The 23,722-nt window shown below is 40.9% G+C and overlaps 1 protein-coding gene across 1 annotated transcript in view; it reads left to right on the top strand.

The window, feature by feature from the left end:
* The window catches only part of LOC122805771 (synaptonemal complex protein 1-like), a 5,909,626-nt gene extending 5,891,168 nt beyond the window's left edge, over window positions 1–18,458 (top strand). The window contains exons 27-28 of the mRNA XM_044076039.1: window positions 17,419–17,505; window positions 17,646–18,458. Coding sequence (XP_043931974.1) covers window positions 17,419–17,505; window positions 17,646–17,789 — 231 coding nt within the window. The 3' untranslated portion in view covers window positions 17,790–18,458. The remainder of the gene's footprint in view (window positions 1–17,418; window positions 17,506–17,645) is intronic.
* Window positions 18,459–23,722: the final 5,264 nt, after the last annotated feature.

The following is a 23,722-nucleotide window of genomic DNA, read 5'->3' as shown; positions in this document are numbered from 1 at the left end:
ACAGTTAAAGATTTCTTACAAGTACAGCCACCTAGATTTAGCAGGAATTGGCCTTCAAAAAATTGGTCCTTTCCCACTTCAGACAGGCCTCAGAGGGGTAGATATAGACGCTCCAGAGGGAGGCCTCAAACACAAGCTGCTTATAGACCAAGACAGTGGACTGCTTCCACCCCTAGGGGAGGAGAGGACAGGTCACAATCTCAAAGGAAACAAACTCAATGACTCCCTCTGTTGGGCTACAGGAACTTCTTACCTGGAAGCCCCTCTCGGAGGAAAACTCTCTCTTTTTTTATCAAAATTGGACTCAGATAACCCAAGACAAATGGGTTTTGGATGTGGTTTTAAGAGGTTACAAATTCCATTTTCATACCTTGCCAAGGCCAAGCGGATGGCCAGACCTTCCAAAACATCAATGGACGGAGGCCTTAAACCAGGTGGAAGCTCTTTTGGCTATGAATGCCATAGAACTGGTTCCTCTTTCAGAGATGGGAAAAGGTTTTTACTCAAGGCTGTTTCTAGTCCCAAGGAAGCAAAACTCATGGAGACCCATTCTGGATTTGTCGATCTTGAACACCTTTCTAGAGATTCCAAAATTCAAGATGCTTACACTACAGCAGCTACTTCCAATGCTGTCCAAAGATGCATGGATGGTAACTTTGGATTTAAAGGAGGCATATTTACACATTCCCATCAGGCAGGATCGCAGAAAATACCTCAGGTTCAAGGCCGGATCGAGGCACTTTCAATTCTCTGCGCTGCCCTTTGGATTGTCTACTGCGCCCAGGGTCTTCACCAAATGCCTGGCTCCAGTAGTAGCTTACTGCAGACTCAAGGGTATTCAAATTTACCCTTAACTGGATGATTGTCTTATTCAGGCAGACAGCAAGGATGTCTTACTCCAGCATCTAGAATTTGTGCAGAAACTCCTCAAGTTCCTGGGATTCTCTGTAAACATAAAAAAGTCAAATTTGACACCATCACAACAGATAACTTTTCTGGGGACACTTCTAAACACCACAACCCAGATGGCATTTCTGACATCCAAAAAACAATTACAGCTGGCTTCAACTTTCAGAACCTTGGCAACTCTAACTCAACTATCTGCAAGGAAATTCCTGCAGGCTTGGGTTACATGGCCTCCTGCATCCTTCTCGTACCATATGCAAGACTACACATGAGCAAAATACAGTGGTACCTAAAATGTGTATGGTCTCAGCATTGCCACAGTTTAGACTTACTGATCTCCGTCCTTCCTTGCCTTCAAAAGGAATTTCTTTGGTGGTCCAGGGCATGTGCTCTAAACAAAGGGAAGCCCTTCCATCTGCCTCCTGCCACTCAAATTCTAACCACGGACGCCTCGGATTATGCTTGGGGAGCCCATTTTCAAGGCAATTGTTTGCAGGGTCTTTGGACAAAGGATCAGAAACACCTGCATATCAATTTAAAGGAAATGTTAGCCATTCAGAAAGCTCTATTGGCCTTCAGGAATCTTTTACAACCAGGACAACTGCTAATACGGACAGACAACACCACAGTTATGTGGTACATAAACAAGCAAGGGGGATCTCATTCCTACACCCTTTGCAGAATAGCCATGGATCTATGGAACACAGCTCTAGCTTGCAATCTGGATCTTCAAGCTCAGTTTCTACCAGGGAAACAAAACTTCCTGACAGACAGTCTGAGCAGAAACCTTTCAGATCCACACAAGTGGATGCTGGACACCAAAATATTCAGGATGATAACAGCAGTCTGGGGATGTCCTCACATAGACCTCTTTGCATCCCATCTCAATCATCAACTACAGAATTTTTGCACCAGGACTTTCCACAGAGAAGCTTGGAAAGTGGACGCCCTGTCATTCAGTTGGAGGAACCTCTCGGGATATGCCTTTCCGCCTCTTTCTCTTCTTCCACGGGTTTTATTGAAGATAAAACAGGACAAGCCCAAGATGATAATCTTGCTGGCTCCAAATTGGCCTCGGCAGTTTTGGTATCCAACTCTAAAAAACCTATGCCTGGAGCCCCCTTGGGTTTTACCTCAGTCTCCGACCCTTCTGTCCCAACATCAGGGTCAGGTTCTACACTCTCACGTCAGAACTCTCAGCCTGGCGGCCTGGTTAATCCAGGGCCTTTGATTTCTTCTTTACTGCCCAAGCAGGTTATGGATGTCATTTTAGAAGCCAGACGTCGCAGCACTAGAAAATCTTATGCAGGAAAATGGAAAAGATTTTGTTCCTGGATGCAGGCTCAGGATTCTGATCCTCTTCTTCCTAACATTACTTTCATTTTACTTTACTTGACAGATCTCTTACATCAGGGTCTCTCTTTCTCTTCCATTAAGATACATGCCTCTGCTATTTCTGCTCATTATAATACAGACCCTCCCATCTTTTCCCACCAGCTCATGAGACAGTTTCTCAGAGGAGCTAAGAACTTAAGACCTCCTAGATCTCCTCCCATTCCTGCTTGGGATCTCAACTATGTTTTGGAAAAACTAACTTTGCCTCCTTTTGAGCCTGCTGCCTCTTCTGACATCAAGTTTTTATCTTGGAAGACAGCTATCCTGTTAGCCCTAACCTCTGCCAGGAGAGTTTCAGAGTTACAAGCTCTTATGGCTGTGGAACCTTATATTATTTTTCATCAAGACAAAGTATCTTTGAGGACTAATCCTACCTTTATGCCTAAGGTGGTTTCTAAAGTGGCTTTAAATCAAACTATCCACTTGCCAACATTTTTCCCCACTCCTCAAAATAAAGGGGAAAGGATCTTACATTCCTTGGATGTACACAGACAACTACGTTTTTACCTGAACAGAACCAAGGACATCAGAAAATCAGAGCAATTGTTAGTTTCTTATGCTTCAAGCTCCCAAGGTAAAGCCATTTCAAAACAGACCATTTCTAAGTGGATTGCTCATGGAATCAGATTTTGTTATTCTCACCATGGAAAGCAAATCCCAGGGAGTATTCGGACTCATTCCACCAGAGCTGCTGCCACTTCTGCGGCCTTCCTCAGGGGAGTTCCTACCAAGGACATTTTGGAAGCTGCAACTTGGAGTTCAGTGCATACTTTTTCTAAGCACTACAGTCTACCTCTCTACTCTAAGTCTAGGGCAGGCTTTGCCTCTGCAGTCTTGCAGGGCCTTTTAGCCGCCCCTTCCTCTTTATGACCACCTCCCTTTCTTTCAGCTTTGGGATTCTACCCTACAGTCATGACTGCAACAGTGAAACACGATGAACATAGTACAGTTGTGTACACCTACGATAAATGTAGATGTTCAAGTGTCTTCACTGTTGCAGTCTGGGTTTCCCTCCCTCCTGTCCCCTCTTATTTTTACTTTTGTGTATTTCCTTTTTTTTTTTTCACCTTTCTTCTGAGGTGTATTTGCAAAGGTTATGGGACCTTTTTCATTTTGGGAGTACTGACATCTGGGGCAAGAAAAACTGAAGAAGATGGCGTCGGCTGTCAGCTTTATACTCCTGGCGCTCTGACATCAGGGAGCATGGTTGAACAGCCGACGCCGGACCCAGACTTTGGGATTCTGGCCGACCGAGGGCTGCCTGCCGGCAGGGGAGAACCCTACAGTCATGACTGCAACAGTGAAGACACTCGAACATCTACATTTATGGTAGGTGTGCACAACTGTACTGTATATGCTGCATCATACTAAAGGAGGAAAGAAAGCCTGCTACTAGAAGCTCCTATATTGGAAGTGATTTTCTATTTGCTGCTTAACCAATAACCAGGGGCCATCAGGGATTTATTTTTATAACACTGGTGCTCAAATATTTGCATGAGTTACTTTCTTCTGGCCTCTCTTTTTTTCCTCTTTAAAGGTTCCATCTTGTGGTCATTTCAGCATGTCTCCCACAAATCCTCCTTTTTCTTCTATTTGTGGTAAAACAGCTTCTGAAAGGAGTTTTACACCTGAGACTTCCTTGTAAGCAGGTTGCTCCTTCTTAGAATTGCTGGTATGTGCTGGAGATTTTGCCTGTGACAGCCTTTGAAGCTGCACGTTAATCTGATTTAGGATTCTTGACTTAGAAAACTGTACTCATCACTGCTCTTACAAGTTGCAAGCTGTCATGATGGGTAAGCCTTACCTGATTTTCCTCAGGGATAGGGTCTCTTTAAGAACAAACCCCTCATTCATGCCCACAGTAGAATCAGACTTTATTTTGAATTAAGCCATCAATCACTCGGTTTTCTGACCTGAACCTAAATTCTGGGGAAAAAGGATTCTGCATACTTTGGACTTGTGTAGGCGGGTACTGTCTTGACAGAACTAAGCCCTCTGGAAAAGCTGATCAGCTATTTATTTTATATCAACAGGCGAAAAAGGAACACTCTCTGTCTATCAGCCAGTGTCCAGGTGGTTGTCCTCAGCTATTGTCTTTTGTTATTTCCATCATGGTAAGTCCATTCCAGGCAGTATCAAGTGACATTCTACTAGAACATTGTATTCTTCATTGGCATACTGGAAAAGGGTGGATTCTGGAAACATTCTAGAGGCAGCTATGTGGTCCTCTGTACATATTTTTACAAAGCATTGCAAACTGGATTCTTTTTTTTAGGTCCAGGTTGAACTTTGCTAGTACCAATCTCCTGGGGTCCCTGGACTCACATCCTTCCTTCTCCCAGGTTGAACAGGCTTTTAAAATAAACCCTTGTAGCCTAAGGGCTACTGCAGCAGTAGCAATGATGAACATAGTATCTTCTTCTTCTTCTTTCGGCTTTTCCCGGTTAGGGGTCGCCACAGCGGATCACCTTGTCCGCACATTGAATGGCAGTGGAGTTTTACGGTGTCGAGTTGCCAGCCCGGCGCCCAACCTTCCACAGAAGGCACACTCACACGCACACCTAGGGCCAATTTAGAGTGTCCAATCCACCTGCAGCATGTCTTTGGGATGTGGGAGGAAACCGGAGCCCCCGGAGGAAACCCACACGACCACAGGGAGGACACGCAGACTCCGCACAGAAGGCACCCCAGCTGAGGATCGAACCGGAGAACCTCTTGCTGTGAGGCGGCAATGCTAACCACTGCACCACCGTGGCCGCCCTAATGATGAACATAGTATAGTTATGTAAATTTCACTTACCCATAACAGTAGATGTTTGAATTCCTCACTGTAGCAGTAGCTACACCCACCATCCATCCCCTGCCCTTGTATGTAGTTGTAGTTGGGATAGGGCTGTGCTTGTTTCTACTTTATATGTTTTATTGTTATTATTGGTTGGTTGTTTCAGGATTGTTAAGCTCTTCTCTCATGGTATGGACAAAAAAGTCCTGAAGAAATCTACACTGTGACTGCTGATTTCCCTCCTTGGGATTAGCATATCAGCAGTCATAAAGGAGCGTGTGTGTGTGTGTGTGTGTGTGTGTGTGTGTGTGTGTGTGTGTGTGTGTGTCTGTGTCTGTGTGTCTGTGTTGATGGTTGTTGCGCCCGCATTGGGAAACAACCTCTTTCTCCCTAAGGGTTGCTGCAGCAGTATGGAATTCAAACATCTGCTCTTGTGAGTAAGTGCACCTTATACAGCTGTACTTTATTGCAAAAGTTACTGATGCAGAGAGTTAAGTTATGTTGTGATCCCCCTTTTGACCCTAGCAACACTGGTTCTCCATTTTAAGTAATAAACCACAGTAGAAACCCATCATCCCCTGGGGGTATCTGCTCAGATTTATTAAAGTAATGTCTCTTTATCTTTAACTTTTGTTTTGGAGCAGTATAGCATAAGGAAGGTTCTGCAGGTAAAGCGATGGGTTGCAAGTGGCTAAAAGTAGTATATTAAACTTGTTTAAGAAGTCATTAGAGGATAAGGGATCAGGTTTTTTTAAAGGACAGCCTGTTATATGTTTGACTTATTTGAAGTATTGCATACATTGTTTAAAACAATTAGTTTGTTAAAATTTGTGAAAAATATCTTTGTGCCTCCTAGCTGCATTTTTTGGTAAGTTATTTAGAAAAAAAAACTTTTCGTTTGTTTTTGGATTTTGTTACCATTATTAGTTTAGCCAAGCTGAATTTATTTTAAAAATCAAAAAATACAGGGAAGCATTTATCTTGCAGCTATAGCAGCTTATTTGCCAGTAGTCAGGCTGCCGCTAAAGGGTCTGAGTTGTTAAGAACTGGAGACCAAAATGTGGTTTGCAACTCAGCTATTATAGCATATATTCTACGATCTGTCTTTAGACAAAAGGTAGTTAGTTTGAGGGATGCTGTGTGAAAGAGGTAGGGAAAGTGAAGCTACACTGAATAAAGAGGCAAGATAATTAACAGAGGATATATAATTAAGTGAGTTTGGAATTACAAGGTCTTGTTACTTGTTAAATTAAGCCTGGTTTGGGTTTTCACTGTTTGCTTAAGGTTTAGATCTGTGAGGAAAGCATTAATATGTTTAAGAGAGTTCAACAGGTTTGTATTAAAATCACCTAGGAGTATCATTTTCTTATATGTATTAGATGCCAGAGGTAATTGGTTGATTAAGGTTTTATATATTTATTTTGCCTTTTTGCCTCCCCCTTCAGTGACTGCTGATTATCATCCCTCTTCTGATTAATCAACCTATTCAGTCTTCATCACCAGACATGAGGGTTCATCTGGAAGGGGCAATCATGTAGGCAGCCATTAGGGATGGTTTGAGATTTTTATGTTTGCTCTATCCTCCTTGCATGCACTGCCATGATGACCTGTGGGTGAAACATGTGATTGGCTTCAGAGCTGTCCCTCCTGTCAGTTGCACAACATGTTAACAGGACTGTCTTGTCCACCTACAGCAGATGCCACATGGTTGTTTCTTTGGTTCCCACCACACAAATCATCCAATATGCATGTAACGTGAAGTAACCCCCTAGCATGGGCATGTTCATCCTCCTTCCCTGTGCCATCAAATGCTCAAGTTACTAAGGCCATAGTCAGGGATCTAACCCTCTAATTTGGGTTTTTAATTTGTGTGGAGAGGTTGAAGCTTGTAAATTAAGTTCCAGCAAGGTATAATAATAGGGATCATTTTGGAAGAGAACTGTGGCTATAAGCCAGGTATTATTGTGATTGTTGAGATACGTTGACTGTGTTGATAGTTTATTTTGAGTTATCCAGAGCTAAGGGATAGTAAAGTCTAATTGCAGTTTTGGGGCAGTTTTTCAAATGTATTGCAGGATTCAACATTAGCAAATTGTCTACATGCACAGATATGTTTAAGGTCAGTAGGTCTTGTCTAATATAATTTAGAAACAGTGAGAAAAGAATAAGATCTAAAATTGATGCTTGATGGACTCTACATGTTAGATGACTAATTTCTAATAGAGAAATCACCATAGATCTTGGTATAATTTATTTGAGAGATATCTTTTGAAAAATGTAATTAAACAAATACCAAACAAGAATTTTTCCAGCTTATATAAGCAAGTCTTTTAATTCAAAGCTGTGTGTCATATTGGTTAAAACCTCATCTGTTAGTATCCTATTTTTCATATTATTATAGATGTGGTGAGTAAAAGCAGACGTTGTGCTGAAGCTGTTAAAAAAGTCGTATTGTGCATGCACTGAATCAGTATTTGTTTATGTGGCCAGAAATTTAAAAGTATATAAATTTCTTCAAGCACTTGAGCATCTGGACATAAATCAGCAATAGGTCTGTAGTTCTTTAGTTTAGTGGAAAATGTATCTTGGGAAGTAATATGATATATGCATGCTTAAAATGTGATGAATATATTCCTTTTGTAAGATAAACATTGAAACATATAGGCTATGGTTTAGAAAGAAGGGCAGCTTCTATTTCTGAAAACGCTGGTTAAATTTTGGAGAGTTTGGCACCTACTGTGTTTTTATTTTTTAAGCAGTTTCTGGATTTGTTTGTGAATAATTTCTTATAAAAGTCATTGAGAGTGCTATTTTGAGTATTACTGTTAAAAGATAGTTATGATGGAATTATATTAAAGTTTGAGTTTGCTAGTTGGTCAGCTGAAAATGTTCTAGTGACTGTAAAGTTTTTTACTCATTTACAAAGAAGTTTGTAAGAAATTGCAAACTTGTAAACTTCTTGTCTTTTACCTGCCAAGTTAGTTCTTTAATGGACATTCAAAAGTACTTTGGAAAAACATCATGTCATTTCATTCTTTAAAGAACATAGTTTCATATGTGTTGTAATTCAACAAATTATCTTTAGTTCTAGCTATTTTTTATAATGTTTTGTTGAAATGTTATATACACGAACAAGCACATTAACATAATAAAACAAATAACTACTAATTACGCAAGTACCTAGATCAGTTCTTACTAATCATTAGCAAGCTCCATTAAACAACCAAATAGTATAAACTGACTGTAGAATCTAAATTAATATTTATCTATTAATGAGTTCATTTTTTAATCAAGTAGTTTTATTATGTGGTTATTTTGTTTATTTTAATAGTAGACATTTCTTTTTGACACACACAAGTGACAGATTTATAAATTCTGTAAATTAAAGAGTAACCTCATTTTTTAAGTAGTTGTAGTTATTTTCTTAACAGTTAACAAGCTCCAGAGAATTGTGAACTGAGACTTGGGTATGCATCCAGGAAATGGAGCATTAAACAAAACCAAAATGTTAGTTAATATAAATTTATCAAACCATAATGCTTGCAGGAAACATTATTTTTTCCCAAAAAGGTTGGAACACTTTGCAATCATAAACCATATGATGGCATTCTGGTCTGATTAAGGATTTACACCTCCAGCAACAATTAATATATATTTTTGTGTATAATTTCAATTCTCTTAAGAGTGATAAAATAATTTTATAGAGATTTCCAAGAGAATAAACTTCAAAATAATGATAATGTATTTCTGAGAATATTATAATCATTGTTTTAGGTATTGAAGTTAAAGATGAGTAGCTCATTTGGAGAGTATAATTCCAATAGTAATCTTTATTACAAATGTGATAGTTTTTATTATTCAATATATTTTGGATAAATATTATATTCCTACCTCAGCATTTGTTTTGACATTCTTTAAAAAAATAAAACAAAAATTGGATGGATGTTCTTTTTAATTGTATCTCACATTCACATACTTTTAGAAATTATAGTTGTGTACAGTAAGCTAATTTTCCAAATTCAAATAATATTTACCCATTAAATGGTTGTTTTAAGCACTTTGGTCTCTCTTAACATTCGATTCAAAATGATCAAATCCCCAATATTTAAGCTTAGCATTTGTTTAAAAATTCAGACTAACTTGTACAATTCTCTTGTAAATTATTTAGGTCTAGAGAATATTGTGATCCTCTATGTTTTTATCTCAGGATAATTATATATAACGTCTAAATTATTTCAATATGTTGTTTATGTAAGTAGAAACAGTTGTATAATTGTTTTATGTAATGCATATTTCTTTAGCAGCCATTTAAATGATTATCTAATTTATTTAATATGTGTTATGTAGAGATATAATTTTCTTGAACCAAATGTATTTTTTCCAAGGTTGTTTTTAAGAGTAATCTCTTTGAGTAATGTGGCAGTAATTCTGAAATGGCTAGATTTAACCAAAGACAGTTTTCTCTTAATCTTCTATAATTCATGATCAAAGGCTTTACTGTGCAACACTCAGTACAGTTTTAAAGTTTGACATTGTAAGCTCTGGGTTATTTTCTTGATAAATAGGTGCCTAGACTAAGTTTCTTAGGCAAAACAGGAACTGGTCTTCCATTTTTTTTGGAAAATATTTTTACCATATGTGTTGTGGGGAAGAAGCCTTTGTGTTTGACAGTGTGAAATTTTGTGCCTAGATCTAGGGATGTCTTTGTCCCTTCTTTGCTTAGCCCTCATTAAGCCAGTCATTGAATATAATGCCTCCATTGGCATGTATCTGTCCAGACATATGCAACAACTGGAATGCCCACTGAGATTCCTTACTAAAAGGATACAAGGCCTAAACAACATATCCTATATGGAGCAACTCAAAGCCATGCACTGTCGGTATCCTACAGACTGCTAAGAGGTAACCTGTGTCTGGCATGGAAGGCATACCCTGACTCATTAGTGATGGATTTATTGCACATCAGAAAGGCAAATGGCATCAGAAATACTTAGTTTAGGGATCTATTCCTCTTCTACAACATCAGCAAAATGGTTTGGAGGGCCAGGTATATCTTGCAGAGGATACAGCTGCTGTGGAACAGACTCCCCATCCACATAAAACAAAGTTCATCCCTGTCCATATTCAAGTGCAGCTTAGATCTGTGGATGTAAAACCCAAAAATTTACCTCAGGACTGCCCCCTATACTACTAATGGAGAGAAGCAGCTCCTAAATGCTTCATCCCATGCATGGATCCCCTCAAATTATCTATGGTATGATCCCAGTTATTCTCATTAGGGGTAATGTGTAAATCTGATGTTGTCATTTCATTCATTCCTCAACTGATGGGTTTGAATCAAATAATCTGATCCAACTCAGCCACTTCTTCCAGCTCTTTCCCCTTACCCATACTGCTCCATCAAACTAACATACTTCAAATCTCATTTGCTGTCATTGCAAACAGACGTGGGTTATGAACTCTTGGGTGCTTATCTTTGGTCCTTTTCAGTTTTTGTGGTGAAGTGAGTGCAGTTTTTCCCTTATTACATCAAATACATTCTGTTATATATTTCTTCTTGTAATACCTTCCATTTGCCCTTTTTTATTCCATTTATCTGTCCTCTTAACCCTTTTTGCACTCTTTGAGTGTCTTTCAATACCATTGTTGGTAGTCTTTTCCCTTTTCCCCTTTCACCTTTTCCTAAAAATTATACATATGGATGTATATATATATTTAGACTTATATTTATCTTTGTTGTGGTATTATGTTAGAATGTTGGATAAACCTTCGAGTTTTAAAAGTGCATTTCCTGTGGTCATAAGATTTCAAATTCTGATGCCCACAGGGAATGTGTCTACTGTTTAGGTCTGGCACACTTGGATAGAGACTGTGATGTTTGTGTGGGATTTTACTCTCTGGCCCTTATTGACACGAAGAACAAACTTATTCTCAGGGGCCATCTTCCTTCCAAATCCTCTACTTCAGTTGCAGGGGCTCAAACCCCTAAGAAATCTGAGAAAAAGAGCAATTCTATGACTAAGAGAGAAAGAGATAAATAAAAGGTCTCCCGATTGCCCTTCTACCTCGACCTCAGCTCCTTCATTGGAACCACCAGCAAAGAGTTTGAAAAAGCTGGATCGGTCCTTACCAGATCCAAAGATATGGACTGAAAGATCTCCTTGGACACATACTCCACCCTTGACATCCTTGACATTGAAGCCTATCTCTTTTATACAACCTTATCCCTTCCTTGAGCAGTTGCCCAGAAGACAGTATAGGCCCCCTTCCATGGTTTCATCTCTCCAGTCCTCCAGGAGATCCAAGGCAGATGTGGATAGGATGATGAGGAAGTTCCTCAGTACATGAATACAAATGGGACTACTTTCAGCTCCAGCCCCTTTGGGTCTTGAGAGCCTTCACCGAGCCACATCACCATCGATTTCTCCTTCTCTGATTTGTCCTTTAGTTTTGGAAATGTCAGATCAGAAACCCTTGTGGGCATCTTCTTTGGACCTGAGGATTCGGGTTTCATCGACTCTGATGGCCTCTCTGAGTCGACTCGCTCTGAGAATGTCATAGCTAGAAGATTCTCAGAGCTGAAACTTTGGTGCCAACTCAGAGGCTTTGGAGTCAACTACGAAGCTTTTGGAGCTGTATCTTCCCCTCGGAGCTTCAGCGTTAGGTAGTTTGGGTCCAACTCCCTCTTTGAGTGGGATACCAATGGGGTGGCAGAGGCTGATGATCTGAAAGTTTCCAATGTCAGATTCATTGGCTTCTGTTTCTCCTAGGCATTCTGATTTAGAGGTAGTGGAGAGAGTCTTCTATGTACCTAGAGAACAGATGCAGTTGCTCTCTTTGGAACAAACATCTTTGTCTCATTCTGTTTTGTGTCCTGAGCCTCAATCATCCCTTCCAGTGATACAGCCAATCTAGTTTTAGCCTCCAGCCAACCCATCAGGGTATCATTATCTCTTGTGATATGTCCCCAGAGCATCCCACTGAGGATGTCCTCTGGAAGAGAGCATGCAAAAGGAGACACTTAGATTCCTCACAGGAATCAATCACTGAGGACACTGATTTTGATGAGGGGGGAGGGGTCCCCAGATTATCACCTGATGATGTCTCCTTTAGAGATCTCTTAGAGCTCCTTAAACCAAAGAGGTGGTTGGTCCCCCGATAACCCCTTCCAAGAGGAATCAGTGTCTCTGGAGGCTTTTGGTTCTGGCCCATTTACCTCCTGGGTAGCCAATGAGCTTGTAGATCTGTTCTCTTGGTGGGTGTGGAAGAAACTGGACACCATCGTGCCAATTCTGAAGAGACCAGACAAAATCCTTACACCTCTAAAACCCTTCTTCATTGGAATAAGGGAGTGCCAGTTGATGTCATGGTTGTTGCAGCAGCCACAAGAAATGAACTAGTGGAATAGAGTTCCTCTGTCCAGCCTCCTAACAGGTAGTCTAGGGTGATGGATAGGTTTGGGAAGCATGTCTATGCTTCAACAACTTTCGCTCTTATATCACTGAATTATTTGGCACACTACGAGACTTCAGAAAACTCTGATCAAGGAGCTTACCAAATCTGTTTCTAGATCCATGTCCTCCAAGGAAGGGAATAGAATTTTCTCGCAACTGGCTTCCCACAATCAATATCTAATTCATCCATGAGGTTAATTTCACACACTGTGTAAGGTACCTTATGGGCAGCGGGTTCGGGCATATCCATCAGGAAACATGCCTGGATGCCCTTGTATAACTTTGTAGAACTATTTGAATCTTTTTTCAGTGCACCCTTTGACAGATCTGTGCTTGTTGGACCCAGGGTGAAAGGTACACTCTCTGGATTTGCACAAGAGGGAAAGACTCTGTCTGCTGTGGGTGTACATTTTTCTACTCCTCAAAGGTCTTTCTCTAAAAATCAGCAAGATAATAAAAAATGTGGTTTAAAAATATCACAGGGTCCATTCCAGGAGTCACATGGAGATAGTTCCACCAGGGGCAGAGGGTGGAGATCAAATGGAAGATGCCATCCTCACAACAGAGGTGGTCCAGGAGCAGAGGGGGGAGATCAAATGGAAGACGCCATCCTCACAACAGGGGTGGTCCACACAACCTGGCATCCAGACATTCTTTCTCAGATAGACCCTATCAGTGCTGCAGAATGGAGACCCAACTGTCCATCTCTGGGGCAGTTGGGGTTGTCTGTCCCTGCACTAGAGAGCCCTGCTAGACATTACAAAAGATTCATGGATATGGAGGATAATATCCAAAGGTTGTATTATATCATTTTCCCAACCCATCTATTCAATGAAGAATCCCTGATGTTCCATCCAGTCAGAGGGAAGAAGATTCTGCCACAATCAAAAAGATGCTAGAAAGAAAGTCATCCAAGCAGTCCCCCCACACCATAGAGGATTCTGAACTTAGAATTCTTCTCAGTTCCAAAACGATAGGAGACCTAAGACCAATTTTGGATCTCTGCAAATTAAACTAATCTGTTCAGTATACAAAGTTCTGGATGGCCACGGTTCAGTCCATTTTGCCTTTTCGTACAAGGACGACTGGATGTGCTCAATAGATCTTCAAGATGTGTACTATCATGTCAAAATGAACAAGAGCTCCAGACATTACCTTCACTTCCAGTTGGGAGTCAGTCATTACCAGCTCAGAACACTGCCCTTTAGTCTCACCGTAACTCCCAGGTGTTCACCAAGTGTATGGCAGTAGTAGCAGCTCACTTGAGACTGCTCAGATACCAGATGTTTCCTTATCTAGATGACTGACTCTTGACTGCTGCAACCAGGCATCAACTGATTCAAACAAGGGACTACTTACTTCAGCTGTGTTTCCATATAGGGATATCAGTCATTCTACAACAAATCTCAACTCACATCAACTCAGAGTCTGGAATTCATTGGTGCTCGTCTGAATACAGTCACTCAAATAGCTTTTTCTGTCTTGAATAGATACAATACAAAGCCAAGTCATAAAAACAGTTCAGAATTCTTCCCTTCCATCCAGATTGGTGCTTCAAACTCTGGGTTTCATTACAGCAGCAAACATCTGTGAACTTCTGGCCAGGTTTTACATTAGAATCCTTCAGTGGACTCTGGCCACTGAATGGTCCATTCTTCAACAGCCATTATCCATGCCAGTCAAAATCACTCAAGCATGTAGAAATTAAATTCTGTGGTGGATCCACTCCAATCATCTCCACAAAGGCCATCCTTTTGTTTTCCCTTAACCCAAGGCCACAGTGACCACTGGTGCTTCTCTGCTCAGACTGGGGGGACATTTCTTGGGAAGGACAGTCCAAGGTATATGGTTCCCCAAGAAGCCAAGATACATATCAATGTCCTGGAGATGAGAGTTGTCCTCCTAGTGTTGTGGGCTTTTCAAAACACTGTCCCAACCAGGACAATTGTGATTCAGATGGAGAATATGTCAGTAGTCTGGTACATCAACAAACAAGGGGGGACATGATCTTACCCTTTTAGTTGAGAAGATATGATAATTTGGCAGTGGGTGATTGCTTCCAGTTGCTTTCTAATAGCAGTGCACATTCTGGGGAAATCCATCATGATTGCAGAAAAGTTAAGCAAGTCCATCTTAATGCCTTATGGGTGGTCTCTCAAAATCAATGTGGTGGAGAGAATTTTCAGTCAGTGGGACCAACCACTGTGATCAGTTTGCTTCTTCCCTCAACAAGAAATGCAGCAGGTCCTTTGCCCTGATCCCCTTAGCAGGGAAGACACTAAGAGACGCTTAACTACAGAAAGCATCTTGATTGAAGAGCACCTCATTAGCCCTTACTGGCCTCATCAGATTTGGTTTCCCTTTATCCTCATCTGACAGGCATGACTCACCTGGCCATACCAGTCCTCAAGTTGACGGCATGATTTCTCCAGTTCTGTTTATTGCTAGACAGCCCAGGCTCTCCTCCCCTGTCTGGCACAATGTATTATCTTCCAATAAGGCTTCCACCAGAAGGATTTACAAGAGTTAATGGAAAATATTTGTTCTTTTGTCCATAAACAAAAAACTAGATCCTTTTTCAGCACATGTTTCAAATGTCCTAGACTTTTTAGCCAGTCTTAGTCTTTGAAACCTTGTTTAGTTCTTCACAAAGACAGGGTATCTTTACAAAACAATCTATCCTTTGTACCAAAGGTAGCTTCTGAGTCAAATATTAATCAGATCATTAATCTTCCTGTTTTCTTTCCAAACCTCTCAAAAAGGCAAGTATATGTTACATCTTTAGATGTACACAGGCAACTATGCTTCTAGCTTCACAGAACCAAGGATCTAAGAAATCTGAAAAATTGTTTTCCTTTTCCGATTCCAAATTAGGCAAACTGGTATCTAAAGGTATTTTGGCCAAATGGTTAACTGATTGCATTACCTTTGTCTATGAGAAAGTGGGTTTGCTTTACCAAAGCCTCCAAAAGCCCCCACCCCACATGGTCTATGGCAACGTCTTCAGCCTTTTGGTCTTGAACTTCCTTGGATGATATTTGTGCAGCTATAACATAGACTAATCCTCATACTTTTATTGCTCATTACAAACTGGATCTGGTCTCTGGGTGAAGAACAGCCTTTGGGTCAACAGTGCTCCAGAATATCCCTCCTTAGAGTCCTTCTAGGATTTAGGTAGCTGGTGACTCTGTCCCATCAGTTGAGGAATGAATGAAAATTACAACATCAGATTAAAAGGTTATGTACTCATCGTAACATTCCATCTGTGTTGTCCATTTTCATTTTTCCTCAACGCCCCACCCTTCTGTCCAGTTGCTTTAATTCCTTTTGGAGAGATCAAAGAGTATGGTAGGAACCTGTGTTCCTTGTTTGAGCTCCAGCTTTCTTTCTTTTATGATCTGTCATGGGTCTGTTATGTCTAGGAGTGGCAAACTTGATCTGAGGTATGTTAGTCTGGTGGGGAATTATGGGTAAGAGGAGGAGCTCAAGAGTTCTGGGATCCTATGAGCTGGACGAAGCAGCCAAGTAGGATCCGAGTATCAGCTCTGAACCCCTCAATTGAGGAAGAATGAAATTGGACAACACAGATGGAATGTTATGGTGAGTAGATAACTTTTTATTATTGACCATGGGATGGGCAAGGCCAATTTGTAACCAAATAGGATAGGTTACTTTGACCACAAAAAATAAATTGGATAGGCTTAAAATGACCCACAAAGGAAACTAGCCTAGTACTTACCTAATCATAGGATCACAGGAGATTACTAGGCTGTCAACCCATAGGTCATTTTAAGCCTAGCCATTTCAACCCAATGTAATACCATAGAAGTACTAGTCAGTACCCAAGATTGCATTTAGTGATGACTGCCCATGTCCAGTTGGGTTATGGGTACTATCCCCAGTAAGAATTTATGGAGCCCTATCCACTTGTCCATGTTCCTGTTGAACAGTGTCATAGAGATGCTCTGTGTCACGAATTGGTAGCCTATTCCAAAAATGTAGCAGTCACCAGGAGATAAATCTGTCCTTCCAGCAAGTCCTATTTAAGTTGCAGGCCATATTTAAGTCCCTGGAATGGGTAGCCCTAGACCCATTTGTTTTACAGATATGCAGTAAGTTCATTAGGTTTGGGTCTTGGGTTGCTGTGTAGGCCAGGCATAAGTTTCCTTAAGAAGTATATACAATAGGGACTATAGTGACAGGGACATTAGTTGGTCCATGTAAGGCACATGCTGGAGACCCTTGATCTTTGTTAGAAACTTCTTTGGTCTCTCTAATTGCAGCAGGTGCTTAGTACAGTACATACCAAATCGGGCGTTCTACTCAATTATCGGCCAGATAAGTACTAAGTAGGGAGGTTATAACGTCTTTTGCTCTCAAGGCTATGCCTTTGCTAATCAAGTGAGCTATGTGGAAAGTTTTCCTTACAATGGTAGACACGTGGTGATCGAAGTTAAATTCGCAGTCAACCTGTGATCCCAGGTCCCTTACCACTTCATGGGTACTTAGAGTATTGTTGTTCATTTGATAGTGTGAAAAGACATTGAACCTAAGAACTGTACTGTTTTGCTATTGAGATCATTCTCAGTTTTACGGTTTTTATGTCTGCCTCCTATGTATCAGTAGTAGATATAAAGGAACCCTCAGTAAAATATAGACATATTTGCTTTGGAGTTAAACTAAAGGTCTACATTATTAGGTAAGTCAGAAGCAGACCAGCAAACAAATAAAATAGGTGAGAGAATATTAATGGATTAGAATGAGTGTTGATTGAGTCAAATGTATATTAAAATACATGAAAGCAAACAGATCTGCAGTGCTAAAATTGAGGCTTTTATCTGCTATAACTGGCTATTATTTATAGTCTTATTCTTTTTACAGTCCATGCTTTCTGAAACAGAAGTGTTTAATAAGCCACACAAAGGGAATGTTGAAACTGTTCATCCATGTGAAATGACACCAAGAAAGGTAATTTTTCGAAATTCATCTAATTAATCTAATTTGTATTTTGACTTTGGTGATCAGGTAAATCAGCATGTGATCCCTTTCACATGGGTGTCAATAACATTTTCATGTTTTTTTTTTTTTTTTTTTTATCATCATCCCAGGCTAGAAGTCCCTCATCTTTAAAATCTCCAGGTACTGTTTTAAAACTTGCAGCTGTAAGAAGGATGCGCGAGGCAGGCTGGTCTGCTATAACAAACAGTGACTGGAAGAAAAAAAATAAAGCTACTGGAAAGATTTTTGGCTGAATTAGTTTTCACAGAATCAGCATCAAGCTACACTAAGCATACCCTGTTTTCTTCTTTTAAAATTGTAATTTATGTTAATTATTCTGTAAAACACATTGTCTTGGTTTCTTCATTTATTCTTGCAATCAGATTTACTTTCACAACATATCAAACAATAAGCTTGTTTGTTTTCTCCTTCACATTTTTCCTTGACAATAACCCATGTAGAAAAAAACTGTACTATGTTGCAATATTTTTCCTTTGCAGAATATTTAACATTATTTACTTTGTGTTTTATGGAACTGTATTGACTCCTATTAGTGCACTTTTTAGCTTGCAAACAAATTATTATATGTTACCATTTAGTAACATTTTAAACAAAAAGTTAACTGTTTTTATCGTTAATATAGTGGATATAACCTGTTATCATTTCCAATATTTTATTGAATGTTAATGCTAACATTTTAGATTAAATATTTAAATCTGACCTTAATTGGTTTGATTGTTTAGCTGGTGCAATAAAACATTGTGCATTAAAGCTTAAGGAGGCTTTAGTACAATAATACATATTATGCAGAGTCATTGCTTGAAACCTGTAGCATAAGCATTTTCATACAGTCAAACAGAATGTTATACCCTTTGTATGACTCTTCAACACAGGTACCTGAAGGGACACAAAAATAATAAATGTATAGGTGCATATTTTACTTACAAAACAAAATTAGTCTATCCATTCTGTCCTTGCACAAGAAGAAAAGAACATAAACTTAGACAAGTGATATTGATGAATTATCTGACATACCCACACAAAGTAATTGCTACTAGGTGATCATTTATTTTCTTCCTTCTTTCTTTCTTTGCCTTCTTTATGCATTTATTTGTAGGTGCAAAAAACTGTGATATCATTTAATAAAAAAAGTACTACACAAGAGAAGACGTCGGCACATAGATGCTGTGTCTCTTAGACTGTTTTGTATTGTAGGTATCCCAGGTATGGCAAATGGGTTAGTACCACACATGGACCTGTAGGACCATGGATTTTCTACCTTTGCATTTATTGCCTGGATTCATGCTGATTCATCAAAGATGGTTTAGACAAATGCAAATAAACTGAAACCAGTTCACCAAAACCGCTTTCAGCAAGCATAGAAACAACTTTTTTTTGCGGTGGGGCAAGTCCCTTCTGCACCCCCATATATATACCAACTCCAAGGTCACACAACAGTGGAAAAAATGCAATCTCTACTTTCGTCAAAGACAGTTTCAGCAAACTGGCTTTGGTTTCTTTGCATTCACTGGAAACACCTCCAGTGGATTGACATGCTCCCTTATTGTCCACTTAGAGGCAGAAGTTATCAGAAACAGTTTTAACTGAAACTAGCATGTTAAAAGTAAAAGACAAAAGAGGGATTAGATTCATGAGAAGTCCTAGATTGCAAAGTATCAGTGCACTGTATGTCATATAGGTCTGCTTTGATCTGTGACATGTTGTGCCAAATAGAATAATAAACTTGCAGTGTAAAGAAGCCTCAATTTATGTAAATATCTACTATTATGATGTGTTTTAAATATGTGATGATCCTCAATAGAATATCTTTTAGCTATAGATGTTTAAGGTACCAAAGTCTAAAAAATCTTGAATACTGAATCCCCACTACCACTATGGACCCAGGAATGAGTAGTAACATGGGTCTTCAAGTGGTGTAGACCTAGGAATGAGTGCTAACATGGGTCCTGCAGGGAAGATAGTCCAGGAGTTCAATATTATGGTCTTCAGTAGTTTAGTCTTTCAATATTAGGGTCTCAGGATTATGGATTTCAAGATTGAGAGTAAACTCTCTCTCTCTCTCTCTCTATATATATATATATATATATGTGGATATAGATATAGGTATAGTTGCTGTTCAAAATATAAACATTCAGAGGGGCAGTATCCGAATGTGAACAGGTTAGAAGGTAGACAGATTAAAATGGAGACAAATGAGAGTGTAGACAGAGGTATGTGAGTTGGTATTAGGGGTGAGAATGTGCTTCAGCGAGTGGTGGTGGGTAAGGGCTAGAGAAAGAGTTAGGTAAAGAGATAGCTTTAGTGTTTTGCATGCTTGTTTGTGCATATGTCTTATTCTGGACTTGTCTTGTGTAATGGTAGTGTTTTGGAAAGGGTTTCCCTAAAATAAGGTGCAGGATTTGGGATAGCATGCATGATTAAGGTGTGCAAAGGAGCAATACACCCCTGCCTCCCTTACTAATGCATACCAGACATAGCCCTTAATCTGCCCCTAACCATAACCCTGCTGCTTGTTTCCCAATATACAATACAAAACTATTACAGCTCTTGTTAGCTGTACAAATTAAAAATACTTTTCAAATGATGCCCAAACTAATTTACTGAGTGGGAAGAAACATGCAAGAAATCCCACAGAAAAAAAGACGGAAAAATAATTAAAGTGAAATAAAAGTGGATTGATTTATCAATTTTTGTGCACTTTTGGATATGGAGACTTTTCGAGTAATGTTATTTCATTGGTATAATATTGTACCTATTTCCCCAGTGTGTGTGTGTGTGTGTGTGTGTGTGTGTGTGTGTGTGTGTGTGTGTCTGTGTGTGTAACTCTTGAAATTCATAATCCTGAGACCATAATATCAAAAGACTTAAATGCTGAAGATCACAATGTCTAAAACTTTCAAATATCAATTTCAACCAGTGTAAACCCAGGAGCGACTACTAACTCGAGTCCTGCAAAGGTATGGGCCCAGGAATGAGTGCTAACACAGGTTCTGTAGGGTGGCAAATCCAGTAGTTCGATATTGTGGTCTTCAGCATTTTTATTTTTCAATATTATGGTCTCAGGATTATGTATTTCAAGATTATGATAATAAACTATATATATATATATATATATATATATATACACACACACACACACACACACACACACATATATATATATATATATATATATATATATATATATATATATATATATATATATATAAACTTTGTGAAGCACTTTAAATGGTCCAAAATGGGTTGACAGCAAGAGAGATTATCATCATTCCCACCGCTGCACTAACCCACAATCTATATGGGTTAATGTGAGAGTGTTCAATCTCGCCGTTTGTTCTTACACCTGGGTTCGGAGCCGATCCTCGGCTCCGTGTCGGCTGCTTGGCAAAGCTCTGCATCGAGAAGAAGCTCGAGACCAACCTATCTCCCACAATCCCCCTCTGCCTTTACCTCAGATCTAGTTTGCCGCTGCAACGCTCATCATTTTGATGAGCTCGGACCACCTCAAAGCTAAGATTGTTTTTATCTAATATTTTTTTGGATAAATTTTCTCTTCTTCCTTACTTAAAGTTGTTGTGTGTGTGTGTGTGTAGTGTGTCGAGGGTTTCTCGAGTACGTATATAAATTTTATATACTTATTTAAAGTTAGTTCCCTCGGGGCCTACCCCACCCTTTAACTTTATACTCAGGATTTGACTTTAACAGGATTTGACTTTAACTACCGGATTTGACTTTTATTTCTGGATTTGACATTATTACTGGCTATTACACTGTTTAATTTTTTGGATTTGACTGTACTGTTAACATGTCTGAAAAAGCTAAATCAGGCTTCAAACGGTGCCAATGTGGACAGAAAATGTCTGTCACAGATAATCATAGTTCCTGCGTCTACTGTCTTGGCCCTCTCCATCTGCAAGAAGACTGCTCCATCTGTCATTCTTTCAGTGGAAGGGTCATGACAGATAGGCGCAGGAAACTTATGGATAGAGGCCTTTTGAAGCCTGCATTCCAAGAGGCTCTGGATGCATCGGACCAGACATCTAAATCCTCGAAGGAATCGAAGACGTCGGAGCCCATGTCATCGGCTCCGAGCTCTTCATTTAAAGTTCGCTCACCGGTTCCACAGACCTCGGGGCCGAGTGTTGAACTTTTGTCAGTTACCGAGCCTCGAGTCTTGGAACCGGTGACGGAGCTTCCTCCTCCTGTACTTTTGAGATCGGCTCCGTCTTCGATTCCTTTGACGCGTTCTTCTAGGCCCCTCTCCGACACCGATGTAGACCGCGTGGTGCAGAAATTGATGGAGAATACGGCCTTGTCCAAACTCATCTCTGTCTCCTCCCAGTTGGTGTCGAGACTCGAAGGCCTTCCCTTATCTCCATCTGTTCCTCCTCCGAGGCCTATCCAGTCTTCGGAGCCGGGAGAGGCTGATCTGATGATTGTGGAGCCCTCAGTGCCGGAACCGTCTTTTTCTCGGTCGGCACCGTTCACCTCGACTCCGACGGACCCAGTACCGGAGTCGCGGAGCCGAAGATCCATCCTTGGATCGGGGACCGAGAGTCGGACCGACGTTTCGGTTCCGACTCTCCCTCTCGGAGCCTCGGCTCAGATCGAGTCGGCTCCGTCCTCGGGGTTGATGCCATCGGTTCCTGTCTCGGGGATTCCTCAGTTTTCTTCGGAACCGAGGGATACCTCGACTCGGGACCCGGGGGCCTTCGACCTCATGAGGAAGGTGTTGTCGACTCAGACAACCACTTCAGCAGAAACAGCTTCTCCTTCCCATAAGGGTCCGTTATCCTCCTCTGCACCCACGGCTACATCTAAGCGTCGAGCACCAGTGTCTCAGCCACCCCCAGAGGATTCCCCCTCTTCCTCGGAGGCTTCATCGGATGCTCCCCCCGAAGAAGTTCCGAGGAAAAGATTGTGTAAGAGGAGACACTTGGATTCTCCACAAGAATCCTTGACATCGGACACTGACTTAGATGAGTCAGAAGGGTCCCCAAAATCACCCTCAGAGGATGTCTCCTTTTCTGACATCCTGGAGATCCTAAAACAGAGAGGTGATTGGCAAGCCCTACCCCCTTCTGAGGATGAGTCAGTCTTGCTGAAGGCATTTGGTGCTCGCCCTTCCTCCTCCTGGGTCACTCCGCCCTTCGATGAGTTGATGGAATTGATTGCTCGAAGGGCATGGGAGACACCTGACACGGTGGAGCCAGTCCCTAGAAAGCCTAATAAATATATTACTGCCCCACAAGACAAGGCTTATCTCACAAAGGGAGTTCCAGTGGACGCTATGGTGGTGGCAGCGGCCACGAAAAAGGAGATGTCTGAATCTTCCTCATCTGTCCATTCGCCTAACAGAGATTCTAGGACTATGGACAGGTATGGGAAGCGCATTTTTAGTTCAGCGGCTTTTTCCATGCGATCCCTGAACTATTTGACCCATTTCACACGGTTACAGAGGGATCTAATCAAAGAGTTGGGAGATACCCTCCAGGGTACTACAGATGCTGCTGTCTCGGAGAAAGTTACAGCACAACTCAATACCCTTACATCTATTGCGAACTCGCCCATGAGGCTGATCTCATACGCAGCCGAAGGATCGAGTAGGGCTGCGGCTTCAGCGATTGCTCTTCGTAGACAATCCTGGATGCGCTTATGTTCCTTTGCGGAAGCCTTCAAGTCTTCCTTTACTAACGCCCCATTTGATGGTGCCACTCTCTTTGGCCCAAAAGTAAAGGAGACCCTTACGCGGTGTGAGCAAGAGGGAAAGACTCTGTCTGCTGTCGGAGTCCGTTTTTCCATCCCATCCAGACCGTACCCCAAAGGGCAACGTGGTGGAAAAATGTGGTTTCGAAAACCCCAAGGCTCTTTTCCAGGCACACAGGGTGATGCCCCCTCTAGAGGCAGAGGGGGGGCAGAGGTGGAAGACGTCGCCCTGGCGGCAGAGGGGGTCCGCAAAACCAAGGTGACAGGGATACACTCCCTGGGAAACCTTTCCAGCACTCCTGAGAGGAGGCCCGACTGTCCTGCTCTGGAGGCAGTCGGGGGTCGCTTAGCTTTATACCCTCAGGCCTGGCAAAGTCTTACATCAGACAATTGGGTAAAAAGCATTGTTACCAGAGGTTACAGAATTCCTTTCCTATTGCCCCCATTTCCACAGAAAAGA

The sequence above is a fragment of the Protopterus annectens genome, chromosome 7.part0, assembly GCF_019279795.1.
Source record: "Protopterus annectens isolate FY-2018-M chromosome 7.part0, PAN1.0, whole genome shotgun sequence".
Classification (NCBI taxonomy): domain Eukaryota; kingdom Metazoa; phylum Chordata; order Ceratodontiformes; family Protopteridae; genus Protopterus; species Protopterus annectens.
The sequence above is the reverse complement of the archived record's forward strand: the minus strand, read 5'-3'. Positions and strand labels throughout refer to the sequence as shown.